The 20,850-nt window shown below is 40.3% G+C and overlaps 1 protein-coding gene across 2 annotated transcripts in view; it reads left to right on the top strand.

The window, feature by feature from the left end:
- The first annotated feature begins 312 nt into the window (after nt 1-312).
- LOC147058121 (single-stranded DNA-binding protein 2) overlaps nt 313-20,850 on the top strand; it is a 31,796-nt gene continuing 11,258 nt past the window's right edge. Inside the window, exons 1-4 of one of the 2 annotated variants that reach the window (XM_085909831.1) lie at nt 313-784; nt 15,447-15,519; nt 17,531-17,592; nt 17,690-17,774. In XM_085909831.1, coding sequence (XP_085765957.1) covers nt 729-784; nt 15,447-15,519; nt 17,531-17,592; nt 17,690-17,774 — 276 coding nt within the window. In that variant the 5' untranslated portion in view covers nt 313-728. Of the gene's footprint in view, nt 785-7,754; nt 7,960-15,446; nt 15,520-17,530; nt 17,593-17,689; nt 17,775-20,850 lie in introns of those variants that run through there. The other variant, XM_085909830.1, reaches the window with a different exon arrangement.

Below are 20,850 nucleotides of genomic sequence, written 5' to 3'. Positions count from 1 at the left end.
AGTTACTGCTTGTCACTCATTCAAATGTAATACACAAACTAGGGAGTTTTCTCCAACAGGTGATTGTTTTGCTCATCTCTCCTCCACCCTCTTTTTTTACCAGTGTTGTGACGCATTCATACACGTGTTTGCACACGTATGTAAATAAACACAGCTGCGACGCAGCTTGTATGTGTTTTATGCACAATCCACAGTATGCGCTTGTGTATGTGTGCATGGGAGGGTGTGATCATAAAAAAAAAAAAAAAGGAGCAGCCAAGCCAGTTGTTGGACGGTTTCAAATTCCCCTTTGCACTGACAGAGGAGGGAGGATGTGAGTACGTGCGCGCGCGCGCTCGCTCGCTCACTGTACGTGTGTGTACGTGTGCGTGTGTGTGTACGTGTGTGTGTGTTTGTGTGTGTGTGTGTGTGTGTGTGTGTGTGTGAGTCAGGAGAGCAGTTCCAATCAGGGAATAAATGACAGACAGATACACAGACAGACACACAGACCTCAGAAATGGAAAGCAGAGGGGAGAGACAGACAGGACAGGGTGAGCAGGGGGCGGGGCTATGGTGGATGGGCGTGGCTTTCCCGGTGTCACCCACCGTTGCCTCTGTGAGTGGGCGGTCCTGCGAGAGACTGCATCCAATAGGAGCGGACGCTGGTCGTGTCGCCATGGTGACGGGGCTGTGCCCAAGGAGGTTGTGATGGGTTGACAGGTGGGTGACAATCGGAGCTCTCTGCAAGCATGTACGCCAAAGGCAAGAGCAGCAACGTGCCGTCCGACAGCCAAGCCAGAGAAAAGTAAGTTTTCTTAATGGGGGAGGAAACCGAGGCTGATGGAGGAGGTGGGCGGGGAGGGTCTTGGGTGCAGCCGCGCGCAGGCTTGCAAGCAAGGAGTCGCGGCATTCAGCTCCCCTGCTCCGGCTTGGAAAGTTGACCCGCTTGCTTTATTCCAGTTAAGACGGACACTTTGGACGTCTTTTTTTTCTTCATTTTGTTGCTTGACAACATGGTTACAATGCAATGCGCAGTTTTCTGGCAAATTTTATGGTTGGTGTGCGAAATATGAACTTGTGAATCGCTTTTGTACAAGCATTTCAAATACTGGCGGATAATCCACATGCGAAAAAAAAAAAAAAACTACCGGTAGACAGTGCGTGGATGCACATGGAAGAAGTGCGCGCATTCGCCTGCTGCATGCATGTGTGCTCGGAATTCTCGAAAATAATTATGTTTTGGAGAATTGCGTAGAGGATTTAACGCTAATCGGAAAGTGCTTTTTTTTGTTTATTTTATTCACATGCTAATTTAACAAATCAAGGTGCTTATGGACAAACAAAAGCATGCTGTCTAACCCACTGTATACGTTTTCCTTTACCATTCGTAAATGTTTCTCTTCTATGTTCTCGTCAGAGAGTTTTTTTTGCACTGTATTACTGCATTATATTGTAAGAAAAGCTTTACAATTTGTTCTTAAAAGTTTTTAAGAAGTGCTTAACTGTTGACAGATTGACACTTTTCCAAGTGAAAACTTGTGTTTGAGTAAATTGCCAGTGGATGATGATATGCAACACATTCTGTCAGCCGGCATTTTTACTTGACGTATTACGTATGACGTAGTACTTGCTTTCCTTATACATTTTATTTATTTCCTCATTATAAAATGTTAATCCCGCTATTCAACTCGTAGAGGAGTGACATCAGAATTTGGATGCTCTGTTTACTTACTCTACTTGTTTTTCTGGCTTACTCAGTAGAACAACTAAAATTGTTATCTCCCCTAACCCCTGTGCTAATTTGATTGAACTGCGCACTACAATTGCTGTTAGGTCACAGGATCAGTGCAACACTAAAATAATGGTGAATGTAATCCATAATCATTTAAAATCGACCTGATTATTTTAGTTAGAAAGAAATGATGAAATAAAGCATAAATTCTACCTACACTGTAATAACAACAAAAGTTACCCAGAAAAACACTGAAAAACCCCAATTTATAGCAATGCTGCAATTAATCGACAAGAGCGATCAATTCAATCAATCATTATTTTGAAAATCGATTATTAGTTATACCAATTTGATTAGCTCTCGAAAACAACCTTGAAAACAAACAAGTGGAATGGAGAAATAAAAAATATATTCAAATCATCTAAACAAACGCAACAACTTCCTACAACAACTTTGTACTTTCTTTTACGAAATTAGGACTTTATCAACATGTCAAAGCAGTCTAATGACAAGTTAGTCCATAAACTATATACTGTCCATTCAGAAGGTCTTGAAGTTGCATCAATGCAGTTACCGAGATGCTAATTTCATCATCATGGGGAAACTCGCTCTATTCTGTTTTTGACACTCGAGTGTGTTTGAAAATTTTAAACTCTGTCCTTTTTTATTTTTTATTTTTTATTAGGATTTCTACTGCAGGCTGCACAGTAGACAATTGGATAACACATCTTAACAGTTATGTGCGAGGGTTTGAATGTTTTGTCTTTTCTGAAGGGAGCTTTCAACTTCTGCATACTTCCTCCCACATTCCAAAAATATAAGTGTGAATGTTCATGTCTGTCTCTAAATGTGCCATGCTAATGACTGGCAACCAGTCCAGCGTGTAGCCTGCATCTCACACAAAGTCAGCAAGAATAGGCTCTAGCTCACCCACAAGCCTAATGAGGACAAGAAAGGAAAGATAGATGATTGAAAAATTACCATTCTCCTTAGATTGGTAGGAAAAAAATACATGGCCCTTATGCCTGATAGGAAGGTGTGTTCCTTGAGAATTAACACATTTGGTTCCTTGCCCAATTTTCGTTTTCATAAAAGATTTGGTTCAGTATTAGTAAAATTAATATTAGTGTCTCCTTTCTTGAATTTTCAAATAGTTCTTCCTTTTGTGTTGCTTACTTTCAGCGTGTTGCGGTCTACACTGTTGCACCTATAAGATCTTACAAACGTCTGAATTTTACTATATGGGTTCAATACAATTTGCAGTTATCTGTGCACAAAAAGGGAAGGTTAATCTTGTGCGCCAGTGGCAAGGCTATGACAAAATACAGGACTGTCTGACAAGATGGAACCGCTGCAAAAGGCAAAAGGCAGGCAAGGGCGAGATTAATTTCGTTCTTAACAAGCTGCCTTGTTTATCAGTGGCGTGTATCAGAGAGGCAGAGCGGGTCCGACTGCTGCTGCCGAGCCGTTGTTTCTCATTTCTGCTGCACAGCGGGCCATCAAAGAGCGAGCGAGGGCGACAACAGATTAGAGAGCGAGAGAGAGGGAATGAGCTGGGGTGATGGAATTTGCTGGATCATTAGTTCATTGGTTGTAGTGTTGACCTCAGGATGGACCCGTGCAGGCTCACATACATGCGTTTGAAATCTAAATGCATTTGACCTCCGTGCAACTGCTCATCTGATGTGTCCTGTGTGTCCTTGCTGCACATGCACATAAAACATTGCCTTTAAAATAACTCACAGTCTGCACAATGGGCCTGAGATTTGGGTATCGACAAAAGGAGAGCGCATTTTCTCTTTCTCCGCAAAGGTTGTCCACATTCGTCTTTTTAATAGGCACAAATGGTTTTAAATAGCAGCAAACCTCTTTGTTCCGGATAACAAAACAAAGACTTTACAAAAGAAAGACATCCACAGCTACAATTAAATCTACAGGTCACAAATACCCCCAAATGACCTTTTTGTGAGTGATAGGTGCTCGTTAGTGAACCAAATGATTACAGCAACAACAAAGGCGGCAACAGATGACGTGCACATACTAGCTCTGATCGGCTACACCATTAAAAGTGGCCATAAATCCTGCATTTATGAGGATCATAATGTTCCATTTTTATTGGAGGGAAGTGTTGATTTATTTTAGTGCTCTTTTAGGATGTTGCGATTTGCTGTAGAACTGTGCACGGTAATACCGGAAGGTGTTCCCAATATTTTGTATGTGCCATAAAGCAGTGATCAGAGTGCAGCCATGAGAATCCACCCTTTCATAAATGCAAAGGTTTTGGCTTAATTGACAGGTAAATGGCTGTCAAGTCCTCATTGGTCACTATGGCAACCACAGGCTTTCACCTCAGCGTCCCTGTGATTACGCTCTTCCTCATACTCTCACTTGATACATAGGGCATTTCCAGAAACAGTCTTCGTGTGAGGGTGAGCTGTGGCTAATAGCAGCTCCCGCATCAGTGTAAGGGTAGCATTACAATAAGTCAGTATTCTGTAAAGTCCCACAATAATGGATGGAGCAGCAATAGGTAGTAACAGTGAGAGCACGCATTAACCAGAGGGCATATTCAGACAAAAACACTTTCTCGTACCAAGCGCTGACATTGTTCCCCACTGCTCCTATCTGACCCTATGCTGCACTCATTCATCCTTCAACATGTTTGCCACCACTCTGTGATACAGCACTGCATAACTCCCTTGACTTTCACTCACACAAAATTAAAAATGAAATTTAATATAATGTTTTGGAATATATAGAATGGATTTGAAATGACTTTTTGTTCATTTTTTTTACAGCAGTTAAAACCACAGTTATTTAGGCAGGCCCTCCAGTCCAATTTAATGGGGTTTATTTTTTTTAGCTGTATCATGTTTGTAATTCCGTTTGTGTGAAATAATTTTGGTATGCCACAGAGCATAGGTGATTGTAGTCCATTTTGCGGGTGCTGAAGTAAATCAAAGCACCCCCAAACTATGAGAAATCTTACAATTTACTGTCAGTCCTTCTTTTAAAAGATAAAGCTGTATTAAAACCATGAAGTAATTGTACCACAATTTTGTTCACTGGAAAACATTGTACCTTGAGGGACATCAATATTTGACTTTCAAGTGTGACAGTGTGAAATCCGGGTTTACATAGTGTGTCACTGTTTCATGTAAGGAGAAAAGGTTTTGCTTGTTCAGTATGTTTTGCAGTTTGTTTGTTGCAACATGCATAGCTGATGACTATGACATGGCCGCACGTTGTGTACTAACAAGTTTACCAGTACGTGTCACTGACAAAATCCACATACAGGTGATCTGGTTTTGTGGTACAACGTTTTTATTACATTACAACGGTACAACTTGTGGGGCATGCATGCCCAACTTAACATAACTACAATTAAATAATTAAAATCAAGCATGATCATATGAATTAAAATGTTTATTCTACTAGATTAACAGTGAAAGCAATCTTCATACACTGCATTTATAAGTTTGAAATGCAGATGGTATACTGGTGGAGGCCTAGCTGTTCATGGAGCTGTGGCTCATCATCGCACACACAAGCAGACACCAACAAACCACCCACACACGTGCAGACATACGTACACACACACACGCAATCACGCACGCAGACACACAGCCCACTTCTGAACCAAGACGCTTATAAACTCCACCAGGAGGCTGCCATTGTAGGCCGAGGGGCTGCATTGCATGCTGGGAGTGTCTCCTACAGAAAAAAAATAGGTTGCCAGTCTGGCTCTGATGGAATGAGTTTCATAACAACGAAATCAGAGCAGTGCGCACACAACACTTGCACACGTGCACCCTCCTTCACACACACACACACACACACACACACACACACACACACACACACACACACACACACACACACACACACACACACACACACACACATGCACTATTTAAAAAAAATCGGAATATTATTCTTGTTGTTGCTAATAAGTTAATAATTTACTTTTGTTACACCCTGTAAAAAAAATCAAAATTGAAATGTCATTTTTTTAACTGCCCAAAGTTTGAAGTTGACTAGTTAGGAGAGCAACCTAACGAGTGCCTGTCAGCCTAGTGAGAGTGACAATTGTAAACCATGTTCCAGGTGATATCAGGTGACGCATGGTGTTATGTTGGTTTGACCCATCTGGCTAAAACACAGCAGGCTTTCTGAGAGACAGTATTCACATAAGTGTTGGATAACAGCGGTGAACACGATGTTTGCAACTCCGTAAACCCAGCTGAGTTGTCTGCTCCATATGTTTCATCCCTCCTAATCAATTGCCATCTGTCCTCCATGCTGCTTCTCTGAATGGGAATGACAATAATACGCTATTATTACTTACACAGCTATGACATGTGACAATCCACAACAATAACGATTTGAAAATCACAATTCCTCTTCGTAATGGTTAAAGGCGTCACTCCAAATGTTGGCTACTGAGTTAATGTGCATTTATTGTCTCTCATACGTCGTGGGCGTGTCTTTTAAACCACACCATGCTCAACTGTTAACTGTCACTCAAATATCACAACTGAAGACAGCAGTGCTATGAAAACGAAGGTGATGACAAATCACGTTAGGAGGCTCACCTTCAAAATTCAGTTGTTACTGAGGACAAATAATCACATAGACCAACTTGCACTCATCGGAAGCGACGCATGCACCCAAGTGTGGCAAAAAGATCAAGACAAGGGTGATGACAGCTTCTGAGATTGTCAATGAAGATGTATTTGAACCTGCTAAACACACCGACGCTGCATGCTAAAAGTCGCCTTTTATCCGCCGGCATCCCCAGAGCCCAGCGCTTACGGAACTATCAAAGCCAGTCGCAACATCCTATTGAAGGTGGGTGTTTTCTTTGTGTGTTCCTCTGATGAACACAAACAGACGTGGGACAGGGAGACGTGTCAGTCAAGAGACGGGAGCCTGTCGACGGGTACTGTAAGCCTCTGGGTCCTTGGGAATGGATCAAGGCTACAAAGGACTTCATTCGGCATCAGATGGCATGCGAGGGAAGAAAGGTGGCGAGGGCAGAGCATCCCCACCGTCTTTTGTCACACCTTTGAAAAGATGGCTGAGTGAATTTATCAATGTTTGTCCCTCGGGAGCTGGTGAGTGTCCTCAAGTGCTTCTGTTTTAATTAGAAACCCACCATTACTTCTCCCTTCCCTCCACTTTACCTCCTTTTTTAATATATCTAATTGTCACTTGGCTCTGTAAAAGGAACGCCTGCACTTTTCCAATAAGAAGACAGCACTCTGGGTGGGACACTCATGATCTGTTTTGTTGCCATTGGCCGCGTTGTTAGTGGCCGCATTTGTGGTTTTCTCAGGAAGTTTTGTGTTGGATAGTGGAGACGACGCATGTGCTCAGCTCTACTGTTAACCACAGCAGCACGCCAGGGATGCGCACGCCCTTGGAACACTTCCTGTAACTTGAGCTACAATTGTGGAAAGAACACTCACAAACACTTACACCATACAGGCTTCATAGTGAAGGCCAACAGCAAATTTTGGTTGGATGAAAACTGAACATTTGCTTGAGAAATTGCCAATAAACACGAATGGCTAAGTCTCGGATTAAAAATGTAACGTTGATGTCATAAATTACAGCATCTCAGTGTATTTGGAATAATTAGAACATTTAAAATACCATTATTCTGGTGGTTTTGAAAAATAAACGATATTTTATAATAATGATAATAATAAATAATTATCAATAACAATAACAATAAAATAATATTATTGATAATAATAATAATATAATTATTGTTATGGAAATTATATAATTGTTAATAATCCCAAAATCCTCCATTGTAAATTGCATTAACTGTTTGAGAATCTGAACAAAAATAGTATGTACCGAATAATTAAATTATTACCAGTGTGTGTTTGCTAACATAGCTGCTTTGCCTCCTGTGACGACTGCTGCTGATATTCCATCGTCATTGATATGCAAGCAGCATAGCACAGACGCTAGTGCAAGGTTAAGCATGCATGACGGCCAGGCTTAGAAACTGCTTAAGACATACAGACTCTTTTTATTTTTTATTTTGTTATCCTGAAATTTACACCCCTCTCTCCTTTTATGTGTTTGGTTGAGCTGCAGTTCTTCGGTTTTACCATCCTGCACAGAGGTGTCTGTCCTCCAGTCCCGATTAAATCCTTGATGACATTCGAGGAAAAAGCACAAAACATCACCTTGCTGAATTTTCAAGGTCCAGTTCACAGTTTGTTACTCAGGTAAAACACTACCTGGAAAAAAAAACCGGTCTCCTCCTTGATCCTAATTCTTCACTTTCCACTTTTATATATATTTTTTTGTAAGCCCACATCAAGCAAGCGCAAATCTTTTACCCTTAATTATTTCCATGCGGTGTACAATGAACAACAGTACAACTATATAACTAACAATGGGACGATTCTGGCACATCTTGTGGAAATGTCTGGTCCAAAAATGATCAGCCCAATCAGCAGTATTTGAGGCTATTTGCTATTTGAGCACTTGATGGGCATTTCAAGGGTAGCCTTTGAAGAGATGATGACTCTCCCGTAACAGCCGTTTTAAATCGTAAAGTTTGGCGTCGTTTTATTTTTGGCATCTCACCATCATGTTGTCCAAAAGAAAGAAGATTCAAAGACATTTCAACCCAAAGAGTTGAAAACGTCTTTATTTCCCCCTAGCGTGGTGTTGGTATTTCTTCTCTGCATGTTTCATTTGAACAACATGCAGATGGATGGGCAACGGAGCTAATGTGAGAAGAGAGCATCCCATAGCATCAGATTTCCCGTTAGGGTGGGGGAGGTGTGGTCCTTCAGTTTTACGACACAGCCACGGAAGCAGATTCACTCTCACACTAGTGCAGATTGCTTGTGAATTTAAATGAAAGAAGTTTCTTACAAAAAGTATTTCATGGCCTAAAAACATCATGTGGCATGTTGGAGGAAGTTAACATTTTGTATTGGGTGTCGATTCTATTTTTATTTTTAAACTTATTTCTTCTCATGTTTTGGAGGTTGCTCTTGTTGTTTTTGGAGCTCCAAGGGGCAATCATTTGAAGAGTACATTCATTCATCCGACATGATCCCTGACTTTAGTCTACTAAATTCCCCAACGTCATGCTTGTGTTGAATTTAAGATTTACTGGAATATTGTGGAGACAAAGTTGAACAAGGAAATCACTCCAAAAATTCATTTGTGTTCTTCCATGTGTGAAATTAAACAAATTTCCCATGAGAGGTGGCTCAATCTAAACAAATCAAACGCAATGAAATGGAACTAAAATCAAGGAAAGGATGCATTTGCTTCCGCTTGTATTCCACTCAATCCCTTTTGAATCCCCTTCCTCGTGTAATTTTCTTCCCTTAGTTGAGAAAAAATATTCACGTCACGAACCCATGATTTGTTTTAAATATCATTGCATTGGTCTCTTTAGCTGCTCAGCATTTGCGTCTGTTGCTCGTGCTGGCATTTCCTGTTATCTCAACCGTGCGCATTGTTGTCTGCGCTGTGAGACAGTGGAGTCTCGCCGCTGCTGACAGAACAACAAGCGTTTGGCTGAGGCTCATTGTGTGAGGGTGATTGCTTAGAGGTGTCTTTCTTCATTGTGTTGTCTGCTCAAGTCTTAATTCCTGCCACAGTGATTTTCTGCTTCCTGCCACTATTGCACTAAAGCCCACCGACCAATCAAGCGGCACTACTCAGCAGTCACAGAGATTCACTGGTGTGTTATTGGTCTCTGTTGAAGATAAATGGGAGTCTTTACTACAAGTACTTGTTGCAATTGATCTTGTCATTCATAGTGTTTTGTTGAATAACTACCAAGTAGTGCGGCCATTACAGATTTGGCACAAGTAAAGTTGATTTACATTCTGCTTGAGTTAGGGGAGACAAGCCCTTCATTGATTCATCTGTCAAAATGTTTGCTTTAATCTCTTTGTCGAAATGGAAATACTTGTGTTCTTGCAGAGTTATGATTGAAGCATACATGTGGTTTGATTGATTGACAAATTCCATTTGGAATGATTATTTACAAGCACAGTGACGAACAGAAGGCTCTCTATACTGTTTTTTTTTTTTTTTAGGGTGGGCATAGATTTCTTTGATCAAGATGTTGATCAGCAAACTGATTAAATTGGAATTTTTTAATTTCTTTAACTGGCAGGGAAATCTCTATGGTGTCAAGTCTGGTTTCTGTGTTCTTCTTTAGAACTGGTTGCAATTGAACAGTGCGCTTTATTTTTGCCACACTCTTTGGGAGACAATTGCACGCAAATGAGCAAATTCTTAGCAATCAATTAATTAATAATGCAGATTCCTCTATCATGTTTTGGATGGATGGGAGGGTACTGTTTTTGGGTGTAGTCACTGTGCACCAAGGTGGAGGTTTGCAGCTACGGTTAAACTTGTGGTCTTTGTGGTATCTAATCTTGACAAGGCTTGATATGAATACTGCTATCTGTGGGTGTTTTATTCACCGGTCTTGCCGGGGAAAAGTCAGTTGAGGTCATTACTCCTAGACAGCCGAGCCTAGTCAACATACACGCGTGTATGTTGGATGCTACCGTCAGATCTCACAATGGATTCAATAGTTACAAACGTATTAACGTGCGCTTACGATCCCGAAGATTTTCTCCAGACAAAAAATCGGTGTGCAGGCTTTGAAATACAACTGAAAAACACACGTTACTATTTCAAAGAAGAAAAAAAAAAAAGACGACGTTCCAAAACCATTTTGATCTTCCTTTTAAACTTGATTTTTCCGCATTTTCATTTTACATTCACTTGTGCCAAAGGTTAGTGCCAGGGGCAAATCCTGGGATATGAACTTAATGAAATGTAAATAAAAGGTGAGCCAAACAACACATGACTTTGGTGACTATTCATCCCATTCAGGATATGAACTTCATTCTTTGGATTTAAACTCTCATGTGTGACCTTTCCACTTGAGAATTCTTCTTTTTGCAGCGTGGGGCGTTTCACAGAGAGCTGCTTCTTTACTTTCAAGTCTACTGCTGATTACAAACATTTTCTCCTGCGTCAGCAACCAGTCTGATGTTGTGGTTGAGCTCTACCACCACAAACTGGATCGAGCCAAACTGGAACAACTCTTTCCAAATCTCTAGAAGCGTCACTAAGTGCTGTGGAAGTGATGGGGATAAAGACTATGACAAACATTTGCTCAACAAAGCTGTGCCTAAGACAATTTCAGTGCAGACAAAACATGGAACACCAGCAGATGAAACAAAGTATATTTGAGTACAAACGTCTTCCCTTCAGACTGCTTCCACGCGGGATTATGACGTGTCTCGCTAATCTTCAAAGCTTGAGTGAACTTTTCGCTGCTCCTCCCAACACTCAGCTACATCCCAAACCTGCTGTAGGAACGAACACGAAGAGAGAAAACACTTTATAGGAATCGCACTACAAGCGAGCTGCATTTAGCAGAAGCCATTAGAGAGACCTCGGGGGATTCCTTGGAAGCATAATGGAGACGATATAGATTCAATTTATGATCATCAGCAAAAATGCCAATTAGGGATGCATCTGTGATATATAGGCACAGCGCTCAGCCACTTGGAGATGAATCGAAAGCATCGCTTTGCTAGATAAAGCGAGAGGGAAGGAAACTTTATTTCAATGAAAAGTTCTCCAATAACCCAAATTGTATTCTTGAAAAGATTCAAGAACGGTTTGAAAATGATTGAAAAAAATAAATAAATTGACAGTTGATTTACTGATCTTTCCCCTAAGAAATAAAACTGCCCTAATAAATATTACAATAGACAAGATGTAAACACAAAAAGAATCTAGTAGCAATTATAATCAAATAATCATTTCACCAGAATTTTTTTTCCAGCATTTCTTCACCCATACAAAAGTGTAAGCTTGAATAATTGATATCTCGCCGAGAGTTGAAGGTAAATAAAGACCAAAGCAAGCCAGCAGACTTTCAACAGCCGTGTAACCTCCTTAAACGGCATCCTTTGGGTTAGACTCTTATCTGCATCAAGGTGAAATCAACATTCCCATTTGCTAAACGTGTACGCATGTTTACAATGTTGTGCTCCTTAGTTTTAGCTCCCAGGCAGCCGCATCGCTCCTCTCGTGCCCCGTTTTGACCTCTTCTTGCAATGCTCCCCTGCTCCTTTCATTAATCATTTACTCTCTCGCCACTCGCCTTACTCCATCTTTCTGTTTTGTCTGACTTTTCGTCACATTGCCGCTCACGTGTATGGATTTATCTATCGGTTTGTGACAGACCAGACTTCCATTGACTTCAAATGGTGGATATGCATCACTTTGTATACATTATGTGCACATTTGCTCGGCTCGGGTAGTAAACACAGCGGCAGCTTCTGCGAATGCGCTTGCACCTCCTCGTCCCCTGCACAGATTCAATTATACTTTAGTGGAATGATAATGCCGCAGGGATTAATCAACTGCAGCCTGATTTTCCTCATCAAGTGTTTGGCCTGCAGAGGAGTAGAATTCCTAGACTGTTTGTTCATAAATATTCTGAAGATACTCTTTGCCGGAAAAAAACCCCCAAAAAACAGATAGCAAAGGTTGTTGTGTTGTTGTTTTTTTGTTTTTTTCCCGCTGATGTTTTCTTGAAGCACCGCATTTCAAATGAATTATTCAGCGTTTTAATGGGTCTATTGCTCATCTTGCCTCAGTGGCCCTGGCTTTCTGCTGCGCCGTGCCCCGGCGCCCTCTCATGTCCGTCTGCTTTCCCGGAGAGCCGCTCCGACCCGCAGAGGATGCTCCACTTTAATGAATGAAGTGGAGTCATTTAGCGCGGCTCTTAATGGCACATAAAGCCGTGCTGCGAGCCTTGATTAATCAGGGAAAGTGTTTGGCCCTCACTCGCCGGGTTGTCCTCGGCGGGCGCGCTGGCTTGATCACCGCAAACTCTTTTGTGAGGGTCCCTCGCTTTTTGAGCTTAAGAGCACAGGTGCAAAGCAGCTGGAACTCACCTCATCCACAGGTGGCGTGTCTTTGATGCCGGGACCTCTGTATGTTTGAGGCTGGCACTTTTGAAAAGCTCCAAATTTCTGAGTGTGGCAGACATCAACATTTTTGATGACATGGAAAATTAAATTAGAAATTAAAAATCAGTAGATGTAGCTTTTGGCCTGCAAAGGTTCAAGTTGCTTGAAAGCTTGGTGCTTTGAAAAGACACACAGACCGTGCTGCTTTTTACTGACTGACAGCACAAAGGTAATTGAGTTTTGTTTTTTGTTTTTGTGATTTGTAACGGTTTTACTTTTGGTGAGGATAATTATAGTTGTTAAACTTTCTGACTGTGACTCAGTTCAATGTAGAATTACTGCTTCATTCTTACAATTTTCGTAAAACTCTGGAAATTCAGAAATAAAAAAATAATATGTGTGCATATTCCAAAGCATGTATGTGTGTTCCATTTTCCTTTTTTCTTTTAACAAATGTAGGCAAGTTAAGCCTTAATGTTGAAGCTGAGTCGAATTATGTGTGAAGTGTAGAAGGAGGTCACAGCAGGGTGTTATGCTAAGTAAGCTGCTGCTGCTGCTGCTACAACATTTAGAATTGGAACATGCTTGGCTCTCACTCTCAAGTATTCATCTCATGGGCTATGGACCTTTGTGCTCCCTTATGGATTTCTTTTTTCAGGGTCTTTCTGATCTTCTCTCTCAGTGTGTCACATAACGGACCTGGGAGACATTCATATTTACGGGATAGATCCTGAGGACAAATGCTTCTCATGATAGAACAGAATATGAGTTGAACTATGTTGGACTCATGCTCGTGTCTAGAACTTGATTAAAAAGTATAAAATCTGGAGATGAAATAACAAAAAGGCAAGATTAGCGATTTTTACTATGATCAATATTATTGTTGACTCATCGACAAATCACTCGATTTAACCCAATTTAGTACTTGGAGATAAATCAAGCTTCAATTTCCTCATACTCTTTTTCAGACCGGCCGTTAATAATATTAGATATTTAGATTGAAATATTTTCATTCCTTTGTTATTTTGTACTACTTGTTCAAGATAAGATGTTCAACCAATCAGTCAATCAAAAGTATCGATTCATCTTTAATGTGAGATTGCAAATGAATTTTGCAAGATTATTTATTATTATATATTGACAATCTGACTATTGACTGCATCTGCTTGCTACCTTTATTTAAAAAAGTCATCTCCCTTTATAGTTGCCTGTTTCTTTACCCAGCAGCGGCAGCGGCAGAAGCAGCCAGGATAAGTGTTGGTTCCAAATATGAATTTGATTAGATGTGAGTCAGAGGGTACACAAACACTTCAATATGAAGGAGAGAAAGGTCAGGCGGGGATCTTAGGGCTGGTTCACCCCCTCCACTTACTCACCTCATACTCGTGACGACAAGGCAAACTGGAAACCTTGACCCTGGTTGAAGTTGTAATTAATGATAAGTGGTCATAACACGGATTACCGGGTTAGGCCATACGATTGTGCCGATTGTATCCAACAAAAAAAAAAGCCTGAATTTACTAAGTTGCAAATTGCATCAACTGCCTTACAACAATGACTCATGCAAAGATTATTCATACTGACAGTTTGTTTAATTGCAAGAAGCTATAATTCTCTCATTTTATTCTGTCAAATATGGAGGATTCTTAACCTTGAACAGTTCCCCCGCCTCTAATCCTTAAAGCTTATCTAGGCTCTGTATTTTGACTGTCTGTCAGTCCACTTCCACATAGCTGAGAGCTTTTTATCAAGTGGGAAAATTTCAAATTAACAACGAGGCAACAGTGCGAGCTAGGCCAGTGTTTTCCAATCCTTTTTTCTGTGTCTTTTAAGGAAATTAGCAGCAATGGTGTTAACGTTTGGTCGATATTAAATTCGACAAGGTGCCTTCAAGTGTTACTTTGCATTCGGCTTATCAGTCCTCTTCCAGCGCTACCCAATGTTGCTGTGTGTTTAATAAAAAAAGAGATAGGACTCGGAGAGAGAGAGGAGCTTGATGCCTGATTTATGTCTGTATGGTTACTATGCATTTAAATCAAGTTTGGAGGCAGGGATGGAATTCACCTCTTCTTTGTTTTTCAAAAATACTTTGCCGTTACCTTTCTTCTCTGCCCCTTTATGTTCGATCTCAGTGTTTCATATGTCACTATGAGTTTGGGGAAAATAAGTGTATGGTCAAAACGTACAATCTATCAATGATGCCATTCTTAAAATACATTTACTTCCATTATTTTGTTGTTGAGAAAAAGAGATGTATCTTCTGCCACCAGATGTTTCCCAACATTCCAAAAGCCAATAAAAACGTTTTCCATTCTACCAGTATCACGTAATTTAATTATTTCAAATGTATACAATTAATTAATTCGCATATGCAATTGTTTTTTTTGGTTTTTTTTCCTTCCACCTGCAATAGTTTTTCTTTTATGGGCATATTGAAATTTCGATTAGCTTGGAATTCAATTAAACTGCCAGACATGAAAGGTTCATTGTCGTAGATTCTCTCCCCACTGCGTATTTTATATTTGTTTCAAAGAAAGGCGAGTTTGATTTTGAACAGTGAATGACTCTTACATTGGTTTATTATTATTAGTATACTATTATGTGCACAAGGGACTAATGCACATTGCATGGTGGAGCATCTTGTGTGTTCTAATCTTGTATGTTCTAATTTATAAATATAATATATCTATGAGTATCATGCCAATTGACTTATCCTCCTTGTGCTTTTTGTGCAGGTTAGCATTATATGTGTACGAGTACCTGCTGCATGTAGGAGCCCAGAAGTCAGCACAGACTTTCCTCTCAGAGGTAAGTCATTAAGCATGACGTCTTGGAGCTGTCATCTTTTCTATGACATCACTCTCTGAGCTCTTCAAAAGTTCCATTTTGTCCTTTGTGGTTACCTTTCATCCTTCCCCCCGCTTCCTTGCATCCTTATCTCTTCTTCCATTACTCTTTCTCGGATACAAGTGTGTCCTTGCTGTAATTCAGTTGAGGTAAAAAGGTGATAAGGTGGAAAGGAGGTCAGTAGATTGCGGTGGCTCGGCCTAAATAACAGCAAATTACCATTTTAGAGGACACTGGATGGAGGCTTGCGGTAAGAGAACAAAGAGATGGAGCATGGAAACGGTTACATCATCCGCTGGCACCAATTCTCATCATTCTAACTTTATGTGTGTGCACATGGGCAAAAACGAGGATGGAGGATGAAAAGGACATGCGGCATCAATTGTGGGAATACATTAGCTAAGAGTGCAACAAGTGTAAACACAACTAGCACACAGCTCAGCCCAATGAGGTGGCACAAAACACAATTTTAAAGGACTGTTATCCACCTTTTTATCATCCAATAAACAGTAGATAGATCATTTGAATTTTCTAATTACACTGCACAATGGTAAAGTCAGACGTGTCTTAATTGTTGTGAGGACAGTAGAAATATTTGTTTTTGTCTAAACACAATTGTGCGACAGTAGCTGTTTTACAAATGCATGATTTGTTTCCATTGTTTTCCACTTGAGTAACTATTTGTCACAGCGCATTCCACAATAATGATGCGAATCAACAATCGTCTTTGCTGGAGTTGTTGAAACATGCAAGTACGAGAGACACTTCCTTCCTCATCCCCCCTCAAGCTTCAAAGCAAAGCATTCCTTTAAGAGTCTTGTCTGACCTGCAAGTGAGGTCAAGACGCTCTGACTAAAATTGCAGTGTTCCACTCTTTCCTGTTATCTCGTTTGCTTCCATTAAAACAGATGACTCAGTCTTCTTTCATCCATATCAAATGTTTGGATCATTTGGAAATCACCAAGACAATTTGGGTTTTTCGGAAATAGACAAGTGACGACGACGATGATGATCATGTTGATGCAGACTGTCTGTGTCTTTAAATGCACGGTGTGTGGATATATATCACCTTCAAGTGTACAGGTTGACGTCATTGCTGTGTTAGTCAATGACCTTCACTGAGTCGTTGCATAGAGGACTGTATATCCCAAGTGATTTGTGCGCCTGAACTCCCTCTGCACCTTTCTGGCGTGGCCACGGACTTTTCAAGAGACGACGATAAATCCTCCCTCTCAAATTTGTTAGTTACTTTTTCCGCACTTAAAAAGCAAGCACATAGTAGGTTCTCAAAGTACATTTGTATTTTTATTTTTTTTTATTGGGCAAAGACAATAATACCTGATTGACGCACAGGTATTTATTCTAAATAGGGGACATGAAAAAGATTTACACCAAAAATGCTAGGATGGCAGTATTTTTATTTATTTTTTAAACTAAATAGAGAGAAGATTAAAACTAGAGATGGTTAAGTTAAAGAGAAAATCATATTTCATTCATCAACACGACAACAGTGTGGGACAATTCCTTTGAATCATTGTTGGAATCAATTCTTTGAATCAATTATTATTCTCCTTCTTAATATAATTTAGAAAGCAGACACACTGTTATGGAGTGTCACGATGGTAAAACCTCAAAAAGCAGCCATTTCTTGGAAATGTTTTTCATTATGAAGCACTCCAAATAGAAAAGAAGACAAAGAGACTAAAGAGGGATCTGTGAATAATAGGATGTGTTGAGGCTGTTTAAATGTGCTTCTCAGGCTGCTACATGTCTATTACCTCATCTTATCCCAACACACCCTCGGGTAGTTGTGACGAGACAGAGATCGCAGACAGACTGACCTATTCCCCCCCTCACCCACCCCGTCTGTCTCTTTCAAAAAATAATGTAATGTAACAATATGTCTGGTGGACCCCCCCCCCCCCCCCCCATGTTAACTAAAGCAACTTGTTCTACTTCCCGGTTTGTCTAGATCCGATGGGAGAAGAACATCACGTTAGGAGAACCTCCAGGGTTTCTCCACTCTTGGTGGTGGTAAGTTATTATTGTCTATTATTTCAAATCTAAAAAATTCAATTGTATGAACTATTGTTTTCATCTGATGGATGTTTGACTGTGTTGTGTGTTGCAGTGTTTTCTGGGACCTGTACTGTGCAGCCCCAGAAAGAAGAGACACGTGTGAGCACTCCAGTGAGGCCAAGGCCTTCCACGACTACGTGAGTTAACAGTCTCTTGTTGTTTATTTGATGAGCGAGAACATTGATCGTGGCTTGTTTATTAGCACAAATTGGCGGGAAAAGCTCAACTTATTATGGCCATTTAGGCTAAAGAAAGCAAAAGGAAATGGAAGTTGAGTTGAGCTGAATTTTACATTTAAAAATACTCAACTTCAGAATCTGATCAAGACCACTATTCCAAGAATAGTTCGACTAGCAAATTGGACTAAATGATAGAGTCTGATTGCTGCTGGTTAACAGAAGGATGTGATATGTTCCGAGTGTGCTTCCACACGCAGCAATGTTTGTCATCCAGTATCTGGAATAAAAGCAAGGAAGTGAATTTCAGATTCCAGAACCAACGTCAAAGAGAGCGCACACACTCTACGTGTGCTTTTTGCTCAAAGGAAGTTCTAGGAGGACAAATGCATTGATGGTATTCAGTGCCCTGTTCGTTTTGACTATTCTCCAGTCTGACTCATCACATTTGTCCAAATTGGGCTTTATTGAGATGTATAGTCGCAAGTGCACAGGTCAGGACTTTCTGCCTACCCCAGCGGGATCTTCCTGCTCTCCGCATCTCCTTCCTTCTCTGCCTTATGCCTCCTTCTTTCACTCTTGCCATCCTGCAGAGCTGCAGCAGGCTCTCAACTTGCGCGATTGTGTGTGTGCGCCTGCTCGGCTGCTTGTGTGCGCGCAGGCAGGTGATGCTTGCTGATGATCGGCGTGATGAATAGTCATTCCAAGGACGAGGCGCCTATGTGATGATGTCATCCTGTGGCTGCAGGGATGGAAGATGGAGGGCAGCGTAACCTCCCTTCTAAGGAACAGGAAAGAAGATAGAATGGTGAAAGGATGGATAGAATGAGAGTGATGATGAACATGAACATAGAAATATGATTCACCAAAACTCACAATGAAAAGAAAGATGCAGTCATGAAAAAAGGCTCACACACTAGAATCATGTATCGTTTTTTTTTCTCCTGTGATCAGAACCAAGAATTGCTCAGAGTCTTTGTCAACAACTTAGTTTTTCCATTTCCATCAAGCATGTAAGCAGAAAGGTACAATTCGACTATTTGTAATTCGACCGCGATCACTTTCAATCAACACTGCCGCTGAGATCCGATGAAAGGTCCGACTCAGATACTGTAATCACTATTGTTTTGATGCCTTCTTTTCTGTCGTTTCTTTACTTTGACACTGATTTTAATCAGACCTCGCCAATGTAATTACCCGCAGCTAATTTGTGATTGAAGTTCTAATTAATATCGGTGTGAATGTTTTTGGAGTTTATCCGTGTTATCTTTTTGTTCTTTCCTAGGGCTCATTTTTGTCAGCATTTTGAATAAGACTATCAGTGTTTGGAAATGACATCATTAAGTGTAGAATACGTTGCACACCCGTGATGGCTTTACTTCCATGGTAAGACAAAACAGTGAAAGCGAGTGAAATGAGATGCAATGTTATTGATTTTTAACTTCAGTGATGGCTTCTCAGGCATCAGATTTGCAGTTTGCAGTTCTGTTAAGTGCTTTGTAAATTGTATTCTCAAAAGTAAATGAATGGATTCCATTTGCCAGACGCCATGATGTCATTAAAAACAAGTCATTTTTCAATGCTGTATCCAGATGTGGCCTTATCGAAGAGGTCAGTCTTAGAGTTGGCATTTACAAATGTCGAAATGTTGTCGTAGAGCTCGTTTGTAATGTAAACGTGAAGCAAACTGCCGTTAGCAGGTTCTGCTGGGATGAAAAAAATGAGAGTGATACCCAACTCCTGAATCGAAGAGATTATCAGAGTGTGACACTCGTACTGGTTGCGCCGTGCACTCCCTGATAAGAACGTGCTTCATAACGGATGTGTGCTGTTGGTTGAAAACGTATACCCAAGAAAAAGGACTTATTTTTAAAAAGAAAATATTATGTCTTTGAGGAAGATAATAAATTTGAATTTGCAGATGGACGAGCATTTTTTTTCATTCCTCTGAAACCATATGAATGTTTGGTTACTTCATTTTATGCACAACAAACTTTTGAATAACTAATTTTGAAACTGGAAGTCAAGGATGATAAGAAGTTTGGCTGTTGCGCAATGAAAAAAAAAAAAGGGTTGCTGTAAACATGATCAACATTTCTAAATGTGAAGACAATTTATAATGTTGGTACAAAGTTTAACAAGGAACCTGAAGTACATAATTGGCTTTAGAGAGCCACATAAAATAATGTGCGGGCCAGATCGAGCCCCCGGTCCTTGGGTTTGACAAATAAGAGATTTGACAAGTTAGTCCTTAAAAACTACACTGCCGAATGAACTGATAATTTCTCTTCTGGTATTTCAAAATTGTTGATATAAAGGGGAAAGTCAGCTGGCGTAAGGTATAGTTCACCTGCAACCTTGTTTAGGATAAGCAGTATAGAAATACATTGAGGTGGTAAATAGGCAGCAGTGTTCTGCTTGTTATCATTATACAACATCAGTGTGGGAGATGGCAGACACGCGGCAGTTAGAAACCAACAGAGGAGCTCATGAGGCAGAGAGCAGCCCACTTTGATGAGAAAGTAATGGCCCAGCCTTATATATACATATTTTCGGGATGTGTATTCAAACTAAATGGCAGGTTGGCTAGGTTACATTGTATATATTCTCTAGTCTGTCTTTATATGTGGCAAAGATGTTTTTTGTAATCTAAAACAAAATAGTTTGGTGCAATTTTGAATAAACTGTTCCCGTTACAATGGTAGCATTATTCCAGAATTTACTTTATTTTTTTCAATTGAAAAAAAAATCACTTTCACAGCAGGATTCCTTTGAAAAAAAACCCCCCCAGCATATCAAATTCTGTTGTTTTAAAATATGAATGCTTTCCACCAAGACAGCAAAGATGGTCAGACTCACATTTGTTTTGCTGTTTTGTGTGTCTGAAATTGCCACCGCTTCTTTAGAAATGTCCAAACATAATAGATGGTTTCCCATAACATTTACTTCTTAGAACGCACAAGCCAGTCAGTAGATAAACAATTTGAAGATAAATTCCTTTGTATTACCAATAAACTATAGCAGACACTTTACAAAG

The sequence above is a fragment of the Syngnathus leptorhynchus genome, chromosome 4 (assembly GCF_054491065.1).
Source record: "Syngnathus leptorhynchus isolate UIUO chromosome 4, UIUO_Slep, whole genome shotgun sequence".
Classification (NCBI taxonomy): domain Eukaryota; kingdom Metazoa; phylum Chordata; class Actinopteri; order Syngnathiformes; family Syngnathidae; genus Syngnathus; species Syngnathus leptorhynchus.
This window is presented reverse-complemented; position numbering and strand designations above follow the sequence as displayed.